Below are 20,140 nucleotides of genomic sequence, written 5' to 3'. Positions count from 1 at the left end.
AAAAAAAAAAGAAAAACTAACCTACCTTCACACGGCTTAGTCATCATGTGTTTTGAAAGCTTCGTTAAATTAAAGATCTAGTTAATCATACTCTTTACTGTTATGAAAATCGAAATTCTGGTCGTAGAAGGTTAGAGTCAGAATCACCTCGGAGTTAGGGTGAAGTTCTTCTTTATATTTAATTATATGTAATAGCAACCCACTTGAAGAATAGTCAAGGGGCGCGTAAATAGGACCAAGTGTATGCAAGTCCCAAAAAAAAAAAAAAATCAAAATCATGGCCCTTATAGTATCCGTATGACATATGTTGTTATATCACTTCATAAATGGATGTCATTTGTATAGACAAATTGACACAAATGAACCATATCACACTGATACCATGCCGCTTACTAGAACGTTTCATACTGAACCCCTTGTTTGTGTATACCCATGTTGTTTTTGGATCGATCATGATATTTTAGAGATACAATGACTTTCATCTTCCCGAAATATTATGTCACGATCCGAGAACCACACAAAAAATACCCACATTACATCAAACAAAGACTAGAGAAGATATTAAAGATATTCGTCTCAAGATCTTCACTTGCTTGTTTATTGGAGTTTATTGAATATGGAGAAAGAACAGAACCCTCCAGCTATAGGCCAGCATAGTTGGATGATTTTGGGGTCATTGTTAGTGTATCTTATTCATTTGTTAAGATTCTTTGTGTCTTAAACCTCTCCACAGTTTGGGTATCTTGTTTCATCTTTCCTGTTGCTCTATGATGCAATGTTCAATATATTATAGCCAGCCATTAAATTATCATATGCAGAAGCTTGAGATTTAAGGTTCTTGTCTTCCTCTACAAATATGAAGCTTGGGGGTAAGAGTTACGATATTGAATTCAATAAAACCAGAACCAATCTTTGGCTTCCAACAAATGAAATTTAATACAGGTTTAGTGATTTTTTTTGGGGTTCTATGCAGGTTTAGTGACACTTAACCATAGGTTGCTACTAAAAAATCATTATTGTAGTTCCAACTTCAATTTCTAGGTTCAGATTGATTCTGATTCAGCCAAAGTTGGAAATTGGGATCTTTCTTGCCATTGCTGATGAACTTGTGAAGGTCTCCATGACAAAAACCATGAAGTCCATGAGGCTGGCCAGCTATGGCTTATTGTATAACTATCACATTAACAGTTTTTCAGAATTTAGGGGACGGGTTAGTCAAACTAATACCCTTTGTCCCAACTCAAAACTATGATAAAAAAATTAATAATAGCTTGACTCTTACTCCAACTCCATATGAAGCTAGTGGTTGAGAGCTCCCAAAGTTGGCTTTTGTCTCTCTTAAATTTTATTCAGATCTTCTCGATCTGTTATTAATAAATACAACTCCTTTTAGAAGATATCGATTCATTGCACGCCAACTCCTACAGACATGTCACAAAGATGAGTGAAGCGTGTTCCATGCATTCTGAGTTATTTTCGTAATCTGACTATAGAATTAGGCAGTCTTCCTCATCTTAACTAACTATTATGTACAAATAAAACCCTGATTAATCGATAACTAATGCATGTTAAGCGAGACCCATTTCTTCATATTAAATAGGGATTAAAAAAAAGGTCCAAAATCAGCTTCTCTTGCTGTATAAATAAATTGTCAAGTTTGGTTGTAAAAGGGATCTTCAGCTCTTTGTTTTCAAGGGCTGAGGTGAAAGATGACAAACTCTATCAACAATGGCTTCCCTCAATCTACATCACCAGCTGAAACCCAGTCGACAGGTAGCCCCTCTCTCTCTTATTGTTATTTTCTTATGGATTCCATGCAAGAACTATAACAAGAATTACAGTGAAGCATGGAGGATTGAAACTGAGTACATGAGCTGTTGCAGGTGGAGAGGTTAATGATAGTCCAATAGAACAAGTGAGGCTAACGGTTCCAATCACAGACGATCAAACATTGCCATGTCTAACAATCCGAACATGGGTGTTGGGTATCTCTTCGTGTGTGCTGCTTTCCTTCGTAAACCAATTCTTCCGGTTCCGTCAGAATCCGATGAGTATAAAAGCCATTTCGCTCCAACTGATCATCCTTCCGGTGGGAAAGCTAATGGCTGCAATTCTACCGGAGAAAACAGTGAAGGTGCCAATGACTGGGTGGTCATTCTCATTGAACCCAGGACCATTCAACATGAAAGAACACGTTCTTATTACCATCTTTGCTAACGTTGGAAGTGGTGGCATTTATGCTCTTCACATTGTATCCATTATTAAAGTTTTCTACAAGAAGGATATCAAACCCATTCTTGCCATCTTGTTAGCTCTATCCACCCAGGTATATATGTTTTACTGTATCTTGCAATTCGAGTACTTCTGGCTTAATGAGTTCAAACATAATTTAGATATCTTCCTGCTTTTCCTTTCCATGACAAACAGTGGCTCGGATATGGCTGGGCTGGTCTGTTCAGGAAGTACCTTGTCGGCTCACCTTACATGTGGTGGCCAGTCTGCCTTGTTCAGGTGTCCCTATTCAGGTCTCTCTCTCTCAAACACTCCCAGACACCGACGAGTCTGGATCCTCTATCCTAACACAAGCCGGGTGCTCCCCTTACATTTCTCTATCACACAAGCCGGGTGGCTACCTCTTAGTACGGTGGGACCCACCCTTAAAGTGTGGCAAGAAAGCGTGAGGGGAAGCACACATGCAACTCCCATGATAGGAGGTGATCCTAACTTGACACCAATTGAGATTTGTGATCGATAGAAGTTTACCCAAAACAGGTTGGATCCATCAAAAGTGATTTGTGATGCCCAAATTGAACTGAATCAAACCCATGCTGATTTGGTTTTAGGTATGGGTTTTCGTGAGATTGATAGACACGAAGCCAAAACCAAGTCGAATGTACCAACTGAAACCAATTGTAGGGGTGGCCTGGGTTCTACAGTCCATTGTAGCTATAGGTGTAATTGTTTTTGTAATGAACGATTAGATCTTGTTCTTCATGTTTTGTGGAGACATAAAAAGAAGTAGAGGTGGGACAACATTGTTTGAGTTTGTCCAACTTTTGCTTCAGGTTGCCAAGGTAGTAAGTGAAAGACTAATTTGAAGATGCAGTTCGAGCCACTTCCTGTTGCAATTCAAATATGCGGAAAACATTTTCTGCTTGCTCCTACATGGAGTTTAATGCATCCAGTAAGTGTTTATATGCAAAAAAGATGACATTTTGAGTTGGATCTTGCAGGGCTTTACATGAGAAGGAACATAGGCCAAAGGGTAGACTGACAAGACTTCAGTTCTTCCTCATAGCTCTTGGTTCATGCTTTGCTTACTCTATCATCCCAACCTATTTCTTTCCATCAATAACTGCACTCTCTTTCATTTGTTGGATATGGCCCAAATCGATCACAGCCAACCAAATAGGTGGAGGAGTACAAGGTCTAGGTCTCCTATCATTTGGGCTGGACTGGAATGTGGCCTCAGCCTTTCTGGATAGCCCTCTAGCCTTCCCAGCATACTCCATAGTTTGTTCCCTTGTGGGTGCCTTCCTCGCACTTTATGTTGCAGTTCCAATCATTTATTGGACCAACACCTTTGAAGCTAGGAGGTTTCCTATCTTCTCAAGCAGCACATTTGATGAATTTGGAAACCACTACAATGTCACACGGATCTTGAGCCAGAAGACTTTTACTTTCGATCATCAAGCTTATGATAGCTACAGTAAGGTCTATCTGAGTATCGTTTTTGCACTTTCTTATGGCACAAGCTTTGCAGCATTAGTTGCCACAGTTTCTCATGTGGCCCTTTTCAATGGAAGGTAACTATGTTACCAAGAAATTACGTTGGTTAACATCTCAACCAAGCTATATATATTGATCGATCTCCAATCGTGAAGTTAATGTTTTATTGATTTGAAATTAATATGTTCTTGGTTGTATAACTTCACAGATCAATTTGGCAACAAATGAGGTCAAGCCTACAAGATACATCTGGAGATGTCCATAACAGGTTAATGAAGAAATATGATTCAGTTCCACAATGGTGGTTTTACATAATCTTTGTTGTAGTGTTTCCTCTAGCAATTTTTGCATGTGAAGGCTTTGGTGGAAAACTACAACTTCCTTACTGGGGGGTCATATTAGCCATGGTTTTGGGTCTAGTTTTTACACTGCCCATTGGTGTGGTCAAAGCAACTACAAATCAAGTAAAACTCTCTCTCTCTCTCACACACATATGCGCACACACACACGCACACACGGAGAGGGCAAATGTATGACTAAATAGTTTGTTATGTCAAATTGGTTATGTGCAGCAACCTGGGCTGAATGTGATTACTGAGCTACTTTTTGGTTATCTTTACCCGGGAAAGCCTATTGCCAATGTTGCTTTTAAGACATATGGTTACATAAGTATGGATCAAGCAGTCTTTTTCCTTTCAGATTTAAAGCTGGGACACTACATGAAGATCCCTCCAAAATCCATGTTCTTAGTTCAGGTAACTGTTCTATGTTATTATTAAAAGCTTTGATGAGTTTATGTTTTTCTCAAGGACTGATAGAGTGATTTTTCTGAGGTAGATGGTAGGGACCTTGATCAACCACATTACCACATTTGGCACAGCTTGGTGGCTTCTTACAAGTGTAGAGAACATTTGTGATACTACCCAATTGCCAAAAGGAAGTCCATGGACATGCCCGAGTGACCATGTTTTCTACAGTGCTTCTATTATATGGGGTGTGGTTGGTCCACTTCGCATGTTTGGGAAGCTTGGAGTCTATGCAAAGTTGAATTGGTTTTTCCTTTTCGGTTTGATTTCACCATTGCCAGTATGGTTGTTAAGTCGCAAGTTTCCCCAACACAAATGGATAAAACTCATCCACATGCCTCTTATCTTCTTAAATGCTTCTTCCTTTCCAGAGGCAAAGGCTGTGAACTACTGGACTTGGGGTGTAGTTGGTGTCTTCTTTAATGTTTATGTGTATCGAAGGTACAGAGGATGGTGGGCTCGGCATAATTATGTTCTCTCAGCAGCCTTAGATGCAGGGGTTGCTTTCTTGGTTCTCCTTGCCTATTTCACTCTCCAGATGAATGGTATATCTGGTCCGGATTGGTGGGGTGCAGAGGAAGGGGATCATTGCCTTCTAGCAGCTTGTCCAACTGACCCAAGGATAATGGCTGATGGCTGCCCAGTCTTGTCATGAAACTATTACTTCAGTTCAAATGAAGTTCATACATTAGTCCTCATCCTATACATCCACTGTATGCAGCGAATTAACTCTTACTTAACTTTCATGTACTTCTAATGACAAATACTTTGAGCCCAAACAGTATTTTGAGTTGGAGTTCCACCTCCTAAGGGCAAAAAACTATCTCCCATTCAAGTTTCTACAAATGCAACCATGTCCTTCAGTTTAGGTTTTCATTGGTTGAACCATCACATTGATTTTGATCATAGTCGGAAACCATTTTTTTGACATTCAACCATGGAAGGAAGGTGTCATTGATAAATATATAACGAGTAATCTCCTCAAGCCTAAACTTGGTGCTTTTAGAAACATATGTTATTTCATTTCATCCACAATCGATATATAGTAGTGGTGCAGAAGATGAACTTCTTCAATTGCTAAGGAGTAAATCCATGATGCACAGAGCAACAGGGTTACTGACTAATAGCATAGAGCAAGAACAGGGAGCAAATTCATCATGGTTGAGGTGTTGAGAAGTCACTGAGCACAGAGAAATCCATGAACTGCATTAGATGTTTGCACCAAGGCTGTCTGATGCAACTGAAATTAAACAGTCTTTGGCATAGTATAGATTAATGAGTTTGAGATAATGACAATGTCCTGGTGTTTATTATCCTTTAGAATTTGGGGTTTGTAGCTGTTGTTCCATTGGCCTAAAATGAAGGTGTTGTCATTGTTGGCAACTTAAGTGGGTTTTGATATGGTACAGCAACACACAAAAAGGTTCCGAGAGAAAGAATCCAATTCAAATAAAGAAAACTCAAGAATCCCGTTTTTGAGGGTCTCTGTGCAGTTTTGATCAACCTCTTCATCGGATGGTCATCCAGTGTCCGATTGAGCCGATTTTTGGAGGAGAGCTTCACGACTTCTTGATCTTCAAATCCAACGGTGGGATTGTTCATTGGAGATCTCTAAGTTAGTCCGATTGGTACATCAAAACACTCCTTGTTTAAGTCAGATAGGAACTCTGAGTTTGACTCAAACTCTGAGTCCAGTTTTGATCAACCTCTTCATCGGATGGTCATCAAGTGTCCGATTGAGCTGATTTTTGGAGGAGAGCTTCACGACTTCTTGATCTCAAATCCAACGGTGGGATTGTTCATTGGAGATCTCGAAGTTAGTCCGATTTGTACGTTAAAACACTCATTGTTTAAGTCAGATAGGAACTCTGAGTTTGATTCAAACTCTGAGTTAAATTAATCTATAAAAGGAGAGCAAAAGAGAAGGACGTTTTTGAGGAGCTTGGGAATAGCGTGGAGGTCGAACCAGAAGACGTTGGTTGGCTATGGAGATCTGAAGCTTGGGAATAAGAAGTCTTTTGTTTTGCTGAACAAGAAAGAAAGTGAAAGAGAAGAAAAGAGAAGCAGCAGAAGAAAAGAAGGGAACATGGTTGTATGGCTTTTTTAAAGAGAGAAAATTGAAAAAGATTGAAAAGAGAAAAAAAAGGAGTTGGAGAAAAAGAGAAACAAGTATTGTTACCATGCATCTTACACAAGTTGAGGTAACCCGTATTCACAAGTGATTGTCTATTATTTTCTAGGTTATGTTTAGTGATGAAGAATCTAGCTCATGAATGTAATTTGGGGAACTTGAATTATTGGTTTACATTGTGACCTAGCAAGTTGGAGCTTGTCTAGGGGGTTGGGGTTGGTGCCCTTGTCTGAATTGCATTTTAGACTATAGCAGGGATTGGTGTTCCTGGACTGTTGTAGCAGTCAAAATAATGTGACCTAGCAAGTTGGAGCTTGTCTAGGGGGTTGGGGTTGGTGCCCTTGTCTGAATTGCATTTTAGACTATAACAGGGATTGGTGTTCCTGGACTGTTGTAGCAGTCAAAATATCTAAGAGTGTATTGAGTAATATACGAAACCCTAGGTAGGGTATTATTCCGTGGATGTAGGCAATTTGGCCGAACCACGTAAACTCTGGTGCATTGCGTTTTTGTTTATTTTTCTTTGTTGCACATATTGGAGTGCCTTGATTGCAGAGTGGTGGTACACTGTCTGGTAGACCCAGCCACATTGTGGTGAATTTTTGAAGACACTGATTCACCCCCCCTCTCAGTGTCAATCTGGGAATAACAGTAGCATAGAGGAAGAATATGCTCTGTTTCATAGATGATAGAATGTTGTCCTCCTTAGGCTATTCACATAAATGATTGATAGTAATCAAGGTTACATATCCCAATCTGCAAACCTGAATTAAGAATGTTTATATACTGAGCTAATATTTGCCAACCTTACATTTAAATCATTTTCAATTACACAATTAAAAGAAAGAAACTTATGATATAGTTGGGCAGCCATCAACCTTAACTGATGGATCTGTAGGGCATTTTGCTAAGTCGCAATGGTCTCCAAAATCTGAACCCCACCAACTAGGACCATAGATTTCATTCATTTGGAGAGCAAAGTAGAGAAGGAGAGCCAAGAAAGCAACCCCTGCATCCAAAGCTGCTGAGAGAACATAGTTGTTCCTAGCCCACCAACTCTTGTACCGTCGAAACACATAAACATTGAAGAAAATGCCAACAACACCCCAACTCCAATAGTTAACAGGCTTATACTCTGGAAAGGCACCACCATTATATAAGATGAGGGGCATGTGGATCAATTTAATCCATTTGTACTGTGGAAACTTGCGACTTAACCACCAGACTGGCACTGGTGAAACCAAACCAACAAGGAAATACCAATTCAACTTGGCATAAATACCAAGCTTTCCAAACATTCGAAGTGGACCAACAACACCCCATATGATAGAAGCACTGTAGAAGACATTGTCACTTGGGCATGTCCATGGACTGTTTTCTGGCAATAGGGTAGTGTCACAAATGTTCTCTACACTTGTAAGAAGCCACCAAGCTGTCCCAAATGTGACCATGTTGTTGATCAATGTCCCAACCATCTGCTCAACCAAGTGTGATTTTTAGTAACAGTTCATCAAAAATAATAACTTGAGAAAACAAGCAAACAGTTACCTGAATTAAAAACATGGACTTAGGAGGGATCTTCATGTAGTGTCCCAGCTTCAAATCTTGAAGGAAAAAGATTGATTGCACCATACTTATGTAACCATAGGTCTTGAAAGCCACATTGGCAATAGGTCTCCCCGGGTAAAGATAACCAATAATTAGCTCAGTAATCACATTCAGCCCAGGTTGCTGCACACAAAACAATGTAGCATATCAAACTAGTTAGTCATACATTGCCCGCTCCATGTTTGTGCTCGTGTTTGTGAGTAACAAAGAGAGATTTTACCTGGTTTGTGGTTGCTGTTATTATACCAATGGGCAATGTGAACACTATGCCCAAAGCGATAGCCAATAGGACACCCCAGTAAGGAAGTTGTAATTTTCCACCAAAACCTTCACAAGCATAAATAGCAAGTACAAGCACTACCGCAAAGATTGTGTAAAACCACCATTGTGGAACTGGGTCATACTTCTCCATTATCCTGTTGTAGACATCTCCAGACTTATCTTTTATGCTTGACTTCATTTGATGCCAAATTGATCTGCAAAGCAACAAGGAACTCAAAACTAGAAAAAAAATCAATCTATAATTTTGTGAGAGAGGTAGAACTGATTGATCTTTTATGGGTAACTTCACTTACTTTCCATGAAAAAGGCCAACATGGGAGAGAGCTGCAGCTAATGTCGCAAAGCTCAGACCATAAGTAAACGCAAAAACAGCACTGAGATAGACCTTACTGTAGCTATCATAGGCTTGTTGATCAAACGTGAATGTTTTTGGGTTCAAAATCTGTGTGACATTGTAGAGACCTCCATCCTCTGTATATGTGCTGCTTGAGAAGATTGGAAAGCGCTTGGCCGCATAGGCATTGGTCCAATAGGCAATTGGGATTTGAACATAGAGTGCCAAGAAGGCACCCACAAGTGAACAGATTATGGAGTTGGCTGGGTAGGCTAATGGGCTACCCAGAAAACCTGCAACAACGTTCCAGTCCAGCCCAAATGAAAAGAGGCCCAGACCTTTAGAACCAGCACCAATTTGGTGGGCCGTGACTGAATTGGGCCATATCCAACAAATGACAGAAAGTGCTGCCAATGAAGGGAAGAGATAAGATGGGATAAGAGAATAAGCAAAACATGAAGTCAAGGATATGAGGAAGAATTGAAGCCTTGTCATTCTACCCTTAACCCTAGGTTCTGTCTCATGTAGAGTCCTGCAAGATCCAAACCCAAGAATGGTTAGTGATTTACAATTACATATTCTTCACATAAACAGGAAACCCCCAAGAAAAACAAAAATCACAGAATCAGAGCAGAAGAGTTCACCTAAACATGGAAACCTGCACAAGGGTAGCAGGCCACCACATGTAAGGTGAATCAACGAGGAACTTCTTGAAAAGACCAGCCCAACCATACCCAAGCATCTGTTCATCACAGAAAAGTAAAAAGAAGAAGAAGAATAAGGAAACCCATTTGTTGAATTTTTCAAAATCCTACCAAACTGGCCGGAATGATTGGTGGCTCAGCTGGAACAGAGTAACAGTAGAAGTTTATATATATACCTGAGTGGTTAAGGTGAGCAAGATAGCAAGAATGGGTTTGATGTCTTTCTTGTAGAAAACTTTAACAATGGTGACAATGTGGAGTGCATAAACACTACCAGTTCCAACGTTGGCAAAGATGGTGATAAGAACATGTTCTTTTATGTTAAATGGTCCTGGGTTCAATGAGAATGACCAGCCAGTCATCGGCACCGTCACTGTTTTCTCCGGCAGTGTTGCAGCCATCAACTTTCCGACAGGAAGGATCGCTAGCTGAACAGAAATTGTTCCAATGCTAATTGGGTTCGTACGGAATCGGAAGAACTGGTTTATGAAGGAAAGAAGCAAACATGAAAGAACACCCAAAAACCATGTTCGAAACGTTAGTGCTGGCATTGTTGGATCATCAGTGATCGGAACTGTCAGCCGGACTTCCTCTATTGGACAATCGTTCACCTCTTCTGTCACTACCACATAATCAACCATAAAACAAGTTAGTAAGGAAGGAGGGAGAGAGAGAGAGAGAGAGAGAGAGAGAGAGAGAGAGAGAGAGAGAGAGAGAGAGAGAGAGCAACTCCAGAAACAACACAGAGATGGGTTGAGGTGGGCAACTCCAAAAACAACTGAGAGAGAGAGAGTGGGAGAGAGAGATGGGTTGAGGTGAGCAACTACAGAAACAACACAGAGATGGGTTGAGGTGGGCAACTCCAGAAACAACTGAGAGAAAGAGAGAAATGGATTGAAGTGTGCAACTTCAGAAACAACTGAGAGAGAGATGGGTCTGAGGTGGGCAATTCCAGAAACAAATGAGTGTGAGAGAGAGAGAGATACCTTCACCAGCAGAAACCACCATTGTTGTTGCAGAGAGGGAGGGGAGGACTAGTCGTAAGTAATGGTGGATAGAGGAATTATCTTATACAACAAGATGAGATTCTCATGGATCCCATTTAGTAATTAGCTTTGAGATTCCGTTTCATTGCCAGTAGGGTATGAGCGGCAAAATTTCTTGGATAAGAGATTCTGAAATATTCCAGCTATTCATATATATATGGAGAAGGCAGTTGTCTTAGATGCGATTATTTATATCTTAGAGATACCCAATTATTTATACACGCTCTCCATATATGGAGAAGGCAGTTGTCTGTGTGAAACAAGATGGGATTATTTTTATCTCAGAGATACACAATTACTTTTACACTATAAAGCTTCCTTTGAAGGATTTGATCTTGCAATCTCTCCACATTTCTTGCTTCTTCAGCTTTAGTTGAGTTGAGCTACAGGCTGTCTGCATGATGATTCCCTCTTTCAGTATATTTATCTTTTAGGAAAGCAAAGAAGAAGGGTACGTATGATTCCCTCTTTGAGTATATTTACTTTCTCCTAGAAGAGAAGAGAAAAGAAAACAGTCCAGATCCTTTGCTCCCAGGCGTCCTAGCAATGTCTAGCTGTTCAATGTCCTGCCATGGTACGAAGGCTGGTAAGTATCACGGGCTGGGCATATGCATCAAAAGAAGGGAAATTTTGAGCATTACCTCTTGAGTTAGCTAATTTATCACACACCCTGGTGAAAGTATATCAAAGACATTCCCACCACTAGGAAATCATAGGTAAGTAGTAATAAGCAAGTCAAATATTTTAAATGGACAATAATAACTTGAACATGAGACCTTACACTGGGCTCATTTCTTCGTTCAACTTCTTCCTCTCTTAATCATAAATCCCACACTGGGCTCATTTCTTCATTTTTGTCTACAGATTGCAACTTCTTCTTCTTTTAATCATAAATCCTCACAATGTTCGAGATATGTGTTAAGAAAAATATTAATAGATGGTTCACTCTTTTCGCACCTATGTAAAAGATTGACGGAGAAAAAGAAGTACAAAAAAAATAATAATAATAATAATAAAAAAAAGGTATTCGAAAATTGTGTTTGTGACTAATGTTTGTGTGGGACCCACGTTAAAAATAACAATAATAAATGATCACAAAAGAAACACAGACACAACAATATACGTTATGTGGTATGGCTTTGCTTACATTCACGGGCGTAATGAGACTTTTCACTATGAGAGAGTAGAAATACACAATACTTGTACAGTGCTTGAATTCTTGTATTCAAAACTCCATACCCCTGTACACATTCTTTCAACGCACACTCTCAACCCTTGAATCAAGTTTCAACCCCACTACTCCAACATAGAAAACAATTCATTCAAACCCTTAGAACCCTATACTTGATGAGTTCTTTCGCTCATTTGCACCTTCCTCAGGTAAACCCCCATCTATAAAGGAGAGTGATTAAGAGAGAAAAATAATCTCTCTCATTAATTGTTTTTGTATTTTTGTCAATTAATAAGGAGATAAGGAGAGAAAAATCTCTCCCATTTATCATGTGTTTTTCCTCTCTCAACAAAGGAGGCTAAGAGAGAGAGACATCAAAACTAATTGGAAGGTAAGAGAGAGAAACATCGAATTTGTTAGTCAAATTTGGTGTGTCCTCTTGTGAGGAGGACTCACAACAATATGCCTCAGAGATAATATTTTTAAGCTTAGGATGTAGAGTTAATATTGAAAATAGATAAATAAAAACTAATTGAGACGAAAGATGCTAGTAAAAAGTGTTGGACTGATAAATTGGGTAATGCAGCAGGTGGCATTAGTCTTAATGGGTAACTCATGGATTGGGAATTAAAATTCCCCCAAGAAAAATAGAGATGAGCTCCCTACTTTTGAAACACTCCAAGAAGGTCTCTTCCAAATAAAGCTTTAAGACAGAAATTTTTTCATCAATGATGAAAAGAAAAGAAAAAAAGTTTCATTTACACCCAATTCATCATTGGTAGTGCAATTCAAAATTCTTCAAAGTATCAATGTTTTTCAAGAGAAAAAGAAATTATTTAAGGTGGCATTGTCCAAGAAACCCAATGGTGATACTCTACTCTTGAAGATAGAAGATACTATCCTGACACTCCTCTTCATTACACCATTAGAGATCCTCTCCATCCAGTTTGTCTCTTCATTCATTCACCCACCCACACGTAGATGAGTGGAGGAGAAAGATGGGTGAAGAGGATCTGGACTCTCATCACACATTCAGAGTCTACTTATGACTAAATACTCTATGAATGTATAGTGGTGGAGAATTTAGTTCGAAGGTAAAAGAACTGAACTTTAAAGAAATCACCCCAACAATGAGTCAACATGATAACTCCCTCCTACTACAGATATGTTTCAAGGTAAGCTTGTAACTAGTGTAACTTTGCAAGAATTCATATGTATGAATCCAATTAAAACGGAATTGTCAACCGTAGGATATAACCTTATGATTGACTTGAAAAAGATTAACTTAAGTATTAAAAAATAAAAATTAAAAATTGCGAGTTTATCATATCACCATTGATGAAGAGATTCAATCTTCACCGTAGGTGGGAAAACACCTTGATCCATCCAATTTCTAGTTAATTTTCAATTTGAAATGGAACAAATGAAAACAAAGATAAATATAGTTATACTTATTTATGTGTTGAGATCCTCTAATGAATCACCTTCTTTATCGGTTGAGATCCTCTAAAATTTCCAATAAAATGTTTTTTTTTTTTTGGGCACCCCCATTCCGATTTTTATTAGCCGGGCTGCCTTTCCGCTTTGGCCGTGTTATTTTCTGTTGGGAAAAATATCGTTTTACTTCTTTACCACCTATGTAAAAGATTGATGGAAAATAAAAACGAAGTACAAAAAAAAAAAGTATTCTGTTTGTGTGGGGTCCACGTGAATGGTACCTATGCAAGACTTACGTAAAAGATAATAAGAATAAATTATTAAAAAAAAACACAGATACAGGTCATACAACAATATATGTGATTCGACTTTGCCTACATCCACGGACGTAATGAGAATTTTCACTATGAGAGAATAGAAATACACAACACTTGTACAATGCTTGGATTTATAACCAAACTCAATCATGTATCTAAAACTAGATACCCTTGCAAGTTTGAACCCCTTTTTAGGGATAATTATTATTGTCTCCTTGTACTTTGATTTTATTACTATTATATCTCCTGTACTTTTTAAAATAAATGAAGCTTAGTTAAGGCGGGAAACCAAATCGGATTTGGATTTTACCCATTTCTTTAATTCAAAATAAATGAAGTTTAGTGAAGGTGGGAAACCAAATTGGATTTGGATTTGGTCCATTTCATCAATTCAAAATAAATGAAGTTAGGGTAAAATTGACATTTAATCTGGTTTTTATAAATGGGGTAGGATCATCTTTTTATTTCTTAATTTTAATGAAGGGCAAATTAGACATTAAATATTCAAACTTAACGGCTACTTAACACCGTTATAAGGAAGGGGGCAATAATAATTTAGTAAAGAACAGGGATTTATTAGTAATAAAATCAAACTACAGGGGGCAACAATAATTATCTCTTTACTTTATCAATGTTCATAGGTGGGTCTTCCTTCTAAATGCGTGGTCTAAAGATGTGAGGAGAGTACAATCCTATACCCCGACAAATAGAGAATCCCAACTCCTTCTCTCTCAAGGTCTCCTTTTTCCCTTTTTGAACCAAGGTGAGAATATTATATGTTATAATATGTCATGAAATAGAAAATACATAGAATTAATATTTAAAAAAATCTTCTCCCTAGCCTTTCTTTGGTCACAAATGACTAAAGAGGCACTGATAAGCAATCAACATCCAAATGTATCCCTTCATCCACTAGAACCAAGCTTGCAAGGAAATCAACACATTGGTTCGTCTTTCTTACATATGAGATACACTGAAGTAGAAAATGAAAAACATTTTATCAACTAAACCACACCTTTGCCTAAGAAATGAGAACATACACGCCCCAATTCCTCACTCCATGAGCTTGTCAAATGATTCTTGTAGCAATTTTTACATTGAATTGCCGACTAGACCTTACTGGAGTAAGAACATCTGAAAAAAAGGTGATTCAAATTCTCATGCTCTATGCCATAGAGATTACACATAGGGTCAACCTCACCATTCCAAGTCATCACCCTATCCTTGATAGAGAGACGATTCAAAGCAGCTAGCCACATGATGAATGCAAAGCGTGGATGAGATTTCGGAGCCCAAGTCACCTGCGTCGAAAGAACCACCTCCCGTGTCAATAAAATCCCGTTGACTCAGCCAAGCCCAAACTCATCTTGAGCCCGGCCTGATCTCAGTCCGATTTTTCAACCCAAAGGAAAGCTTGAGTTATAAAATAATTAGCCTTGACAGGGTCGAAACGGGTTGGGGTTTGGCCCTTGAGCCAACCTAGCCCAACCAAACCCGACCCTACGTTAGTTTAATTATTAAAATTATACCTAAAAGAATGTTTACTAAAAGTGCAAGGCATGTTGGTTAGATGGTATAGCTAGTTCATGTCAACAAAGTGGTTTTGGGTTTGTTCTACTCCATAGCAAAATATTCTTCTTAATTCCCTAAAAAGTAAAGTTAGGTTAGGGTTAGTCAAGGCCAACGCCACTCTATCAGGGTTAATCAAGTCGGGCACTATCAGGTCTGGTTAGGGTTAGGAATTTGAAAACCCGGTTGGATAGGGCTTGGGTTTCAATTTTAATCTCTAGGGTTGAGTTAGGGTTCATGGTTGCCTCGACCCAACTCAACCCAGCCCGTTGACACCCCTACACCTCTCGTGGAAGACAAACAGACATCCATGCCACTTTGAACACCCTGAATCCTTCGAGCCAAACCATAAGAATTTAGCCATCAATCGCTGGTCTCCTTACTATTAAGAAGTGTAAGGATTTAGGTTTAGGGTTTTGAATATTTTCTTACAAATAGATGTAAGTTTATTTTGAGGGAGTAAAACGAGCTTAGGAATTCCTTTATTCTGTTTATTGACTTCATAGTGAAAACCACTATATTTGCTTGATCATGGATGTAGCTTCAGATAAATCACACATGATCATTATGTTGTGGACTTGTTTTCTTTTCTTTTCTTTTTTAATCATCACTTTGCTGTTTTATCAACAAATTAGTATTTGTTAAGTTTCATGTAAAAAAGACTGCATTGAGAGAGTTTGGTTCTTCAACCCTTGAGGGTAGCACATACTTTCACGCTCTATCACCATTCGTTCAGGGACAATTTACTTTATCAGTGTTCAGAGGTACATGTCTTCTAAGTATAGCGGAAAAAAGTAAGTTACCATTGCATGATATAAGCAGATTTATTAAAAAAATAAAAAACATAATTTTTTTTATAGAAAATAAAAAATCATTATGATAATATGATACAAGCATGATATTATTACATATTTAATGCCCAACGCACAGTCACATCCCCCCTTCCCTTCCACTCTATTTCTGTACATAGATTTGCATTTTCACACAACTGATTGATTTAAAGGAAATAATCTTATGATACAACTGGGCACCCATCAATCTGAATCAATGGATCTGTAGGGCAAAGTGCTAAGTCACAATGATCTCCTTCATTTGCACCCCACCAATCTGGACCAAAGATGTTATTCATTTGGAGAGTAAAGTAGACAAGGAGAGCCAAGAAAGCAACACCTGCATCCAGAGCAGCTGCAAGAACATAGTTGTGCCTAGCCCACCATCCTCTGTACTTTCTGAACACAAAAACATTGAAGAAAAGGCCAACTGCACCCCAAGTCCAATAGTTTACAGCCTTAACTTCTGGAAAGTTAGAAGCATTGAAGAAGATGAGGGGCATATGGATCATTTTAATCCATTTGTGTTGGGGAAACTTGCGACTTAACCACCAGACAGGCACTGGTGAAAGCATACCCACAAGGAAAAACCAATTCAACTTGGCATAGACACCAAGCTTTCCAAACATGCGAAGAGGACCAACAACACCCCATATGACAGAAGCACTATAGAAGACATTGTCACTTGGGCATGTCCAAGGACTGCTTTTTGGCAATAGGGTAGTATCACAAATGTTCTCTACAGTAGTAAGAAGCCACCAAGCTGTCCCAAATGAGATCATGTTGTTGATCGCTGTCCCTACCATCTGCGTCAACCATGTATAGATTTCAGTTTCAGTGAGAAACATACACTTGGGCTCTGAATTGCTAGCTTGGAAAACAAACAGACAAACAAACAAAACAATTACCTGAACTAAGAACATGGACTTAGGAGGGATCTTCATGTAGTGTCCAAGCTTTAAATCTGAAAGGAAAAAGATAGATTGCACCATACTTATGTAACCATATGTCTTGAAAGCCACATTGGCAATGGGTCTTCCCGGGTAAAGATAACCAATAATAAGCTCAGTGATCACGTTCAACCCAGGTTGCTGCACACAAAACAGTTTAGCACAACAAACTAGTTAGTCATACATTGCCCTCTCCCCATTTGTGGTTCTGTCTGTGAGAAATGAAGAGTTATTTTACCTGGTTTGTGGTTGCTGTAATTACACCAATGGGCAATGTGAACACTATACCCAGACAGATGGCCATTAGGACACCCCAGTAAGGAAGTTGTAATTTTCCACCAAAACCTTGACATGCAAAAATAGCAAGTCCAAGCACCACCACAAAGATTGAGTAAAACCACCATTGTGGGACTGGGTCATACTTGCTCATTAACCTGTTGTAGACATCTCCAGACTTGTCTGTTATGCTTGACTTCATTTGTTTCCAAATTGATCTGCAAAGCAACAAGGAATTCAAAATCAGTAATCAATCTATAATTTGTTCGAGAGAGGTACAACTGATTGTTCTTTTATGGTTTGCTCTACTTACTTTCCATGAAAAAGACCAACATGGGAGAGAGCAGCAGCTAACGTGGCAAAGCTCAGACCATAAGTGAATGCAAAAACAGCACTGAGATAGACCTTACTGTAAGCATCATAAGCTTGTTGATCAAAAGTGAAGGTCTTCTGGTCCAAAACCCTTGTGACATTGTAACGATTTCCAGCATAATCATATGTGCTGCTTGAGAAGATTGGAAAGCGCTTGGCCTCAAAGGCATTGGTCCAATAAGCAATTGGAGTTAAAAGATAAAGAGAGAAAAAGGCACCAATAAGGGAACAGACTATGGAGAAGGCTGGGAAGGCTAATGGACTACCCAGAAAAGATGAGACAACATTCCAGTCCAGCCCAAATGAAAAGAGGCCCAGGCCTTGAACTCCTCCACCGATTTGGTGGGCCGTGATTGATTTGGGCCATATCCAACAAATGAAAGAGAGTGCAGTTAATGAAGGGAAGAAAAGTGTTGGGATAATAGAGTAAGCAAAGCTTGAAACAAGGGCAATGATGAAGAACTGAAGCCTTGTCGTTTTACCCTTTTCTCTAGGTTCTGTCTCATGTAGAGCCCTACAAAAAATAAGCCAAACAAGGTTAATCACTTACGTATGCATGCATACACAAACATAGATTTTGTTTAGAGTTTAAGAATCTTTTTTTGTTTTGGTTGAAAGACTTCAAGAGCTCGGATTTAGCTAATTTACTAAAAAAAAAAATTCTTACTTTTGACATTTCAATAGAGTAGAAGATCAGGATTCTAAGTTAAATTTTTCTCAATAAATTAATAGGGAAAAACATCATCAGCTGTGCACAACAGTGCACATATATACCAAATGATTGGCTGAGAAAACAAAATAAATACAAGAAATGCACTGCTGTGCACAGCAAAGAGATGTGCACAACAGATAATTTTTTTTCCAATTATTAGATCAATCCAAAACCTAATTGTCTGAAAACTTTTTGGTTTTGATAGGTTTCAAATTGTTTTTTCTTGTTAGTTCAAAATTGGGTTACTATTGAGCTCAAACCAGAACCCAATTCGGTTTTAGGTTTACACCGGAAAAAAAATAAAAGTTGAATCCATTGTCGAGGGTTTATGCGCAAATAATTTTTCACTCAAATTTTTCTGAAGCTGGATTCTCTATCAGGTATTAGGGTAGACCTCTCTACTCTCTGTCAACCCGCCCCCTCCCAAAACTCTCCCCTCCCCCGGGAGTTCAAATTCAGTGCTGTGCATTAACTATGGTCGAGATTTCGAATCTTGATTGTCGCAAAATTCACTAGGGTCCTACACATCAAAGGTGGGCCCTATCCCACCACACAATAAAGTGAGCTGTTAGTAATAGTACAGAAAAACGTGCATCCTGCTGGACCATCAAAACTTTGTTCGATTAAAGCACAATCAACCAGCACCGGCACTGTTTATAGCACGAGAGAAAGAGATGGGTAGATCACCTAAACATTGAAACCTGCACAAGAGTGGCTGGCCACCACATATAAGGTGAATCCACAAGAAACTTCCTGAAAAGACCGGCCCAACCATATCCAAGCATCTGTTCAAATTCACCAGAAAACCCAAAAAAGAAGAACAGTAAGGAACACAATCATAGCAGTCAAGCAGAACTGGCCAGAATTGAAGGAAGTTAGTTACTAGCATGTTGTGTTGTGTGTGATCATACTCCATAGAGAGTGTCAATGTTCTAATCCATTATGAAGCTCAAACTCTAAGTTGGGTAGCTAAATTCTTATCATTTGAATCCAATCTTCAGGTAATACCTGAGTGGTTATGGTGAGCAAGATGGCAAGCACGGGTTCGATTTCCTTCTTGTAGAAAACTTTGACAATGGTGACAATGTGGAGAGCATAAACACCACCGCTTCCAACGCTAGCAAAGATGGTGATAAGAACATGTTCTTTCATGTTGAATGGTCCTGGGTTCAGTGAGAATGACAACCCAGTCATCGGCACCGTAACTTTTTTATCCGGCAATGTTGCAGCCATCAATTTTCCTACCGGAAGAATTGCTAGTTGAACGGAAATGGTTCCAATGGTCACCGGATTCTGGCGGTACCAGAAGAACTGGTTTATGAAGGAAAGCATGGCACATGAAAAAACACCCAAAAGCCATGTTCGAAACGTCAAAGCTGGCATGCTTGGGTCATCGGTGATCGGAACTGTTAGCCGGACTTCCTCTATCGGACAATCATTCACTTCCTCTACTGCAACCATCACATAAACCAGTAACAAGTTAGAGAGAGAAAGAAAAAAGAGAATTCAAATTAAGAAAGACAGAGATAGAGAGAGAGAGGGGAGGGTAACCTTTTTCATCAGCTAAAACCGCCATTGATGCTGGAATGCTCTGCAAGTTGTACTCTTACAGAGAGGAAGGTGGAGGGTTGTCTAAATAATTGAGAAGAGCTGCAATTTATATTTCAAAAAAGAGTAGTTGTAACTTGTACACAGTTGTAGTTAGTAACTTCTTGTGGACAGAGTTACCCAAAAAATAACTTCTTGTGGACAGATCAATTATGCAAAGATGAGGCTCTTGAGTAAATGCGCAAGACTGTCAAGTCAACTATTTTAGTTGGTTGAATCAAAAAATTTGATTCAGATCGAAATATTGACCGAAATTTC

The 20,140-nt window shown here is 39.0% G+C and overlaps 3 protein-coding genes across 3 annotated transcripts; 1 reads left to right on the top strand and 2 right to left on the bottom strand.

Moving 5' to 3' along the window:
• Positions 1-1,696: 1,696 nt before the first annotated feature.
• LOC149003068 (oligopeptide transporter 1-like) lies at positions 1,697-5,190 on the top strand. The gene is made up of 7 exons (XM_089137899.1): positions 1,697-1,773; positions 1,884-2,326; positions 2,428-2,525; positions 3,234-3,806; positions 3,938-4,193; positions 4,302-4,484; positions 4,567-5,190. Exons 1-7 carry the CDS (start codon positions 1,710-1,712, stop codon positions 5,188-5,190), a joined length of 2,241 nt encoding a protein of 746 aa, XP_088994025.1. The 5' UTR covers positions 1,697-1,709.
• Positions 5,191-7,370: 2,180 nt separating this feature from the next.
• Positions 7,371-11,089, bottom strand: LOC149003067 (oligopeptide transporter 1-like). Its single transcript, XM_089137286.1, has 7 exons — positions 10,581-11,089; positions 9,771-10,216; positions 9,535-9,632; positions 8,850-9,422; positions 8,495-8,750; positions 8,215-8,397; positions 7,371-8,141 (listed from the first exon to the last, which is right to left on the bottom strand). The coding sequence occupies exons 1-7, from the start codon at positions 10,600-10,602 to the stop codon at positions 7,518-7,520; spliced, it is 2,202 nt and encodes a 733-aa protein (XP_088993412.1). The 5' UTR covers positions 10,603-11,089; the 3' UTR covers positions 7,371-7,517.
• Positions 11,090-16,146: 5,057 nt separating this feature from the next.
• LOC149003066 (oligopeptide transporter 5-like) lies at positions 16,147-19,750 on the bottom strand (the record flags this gene model as incomplete). The annotated part of the gene is made up of 6 exons (XM_089138802.1): positions 16,147-16,770; positions 16,873-17,055; positions 17,153-17,408; positions 17,504-18,076; positions 18,962-19,059; positions 19,283-19,750. Coding segments are annotated over 6 exons (2,202 nt in total), but the record flags the coding sequence as incomplete, so codon positions are not given.
• Positions 19,751-20,140: the final 390 nt, after the last annotated feature.

Source organism: Hakea prostrata, chromosome 10, assembly GCF_041222555.1.
Source record: "Hakea prostrata isolate BN-2017 chromosome 10, UWA_Hpros_2, whole genome shotgun sequence".
NCBI classification, from domain to species: domain Eukaryota; kingdom Viridiplantae; phylum Streptophyta; class Magnoliopsida; order Proteales; family Proteaceae; genus Hakea; species Hakea prostrata.
This window is presented reverse-complemented; position numbering and strand designations above follow the sequence as displayed.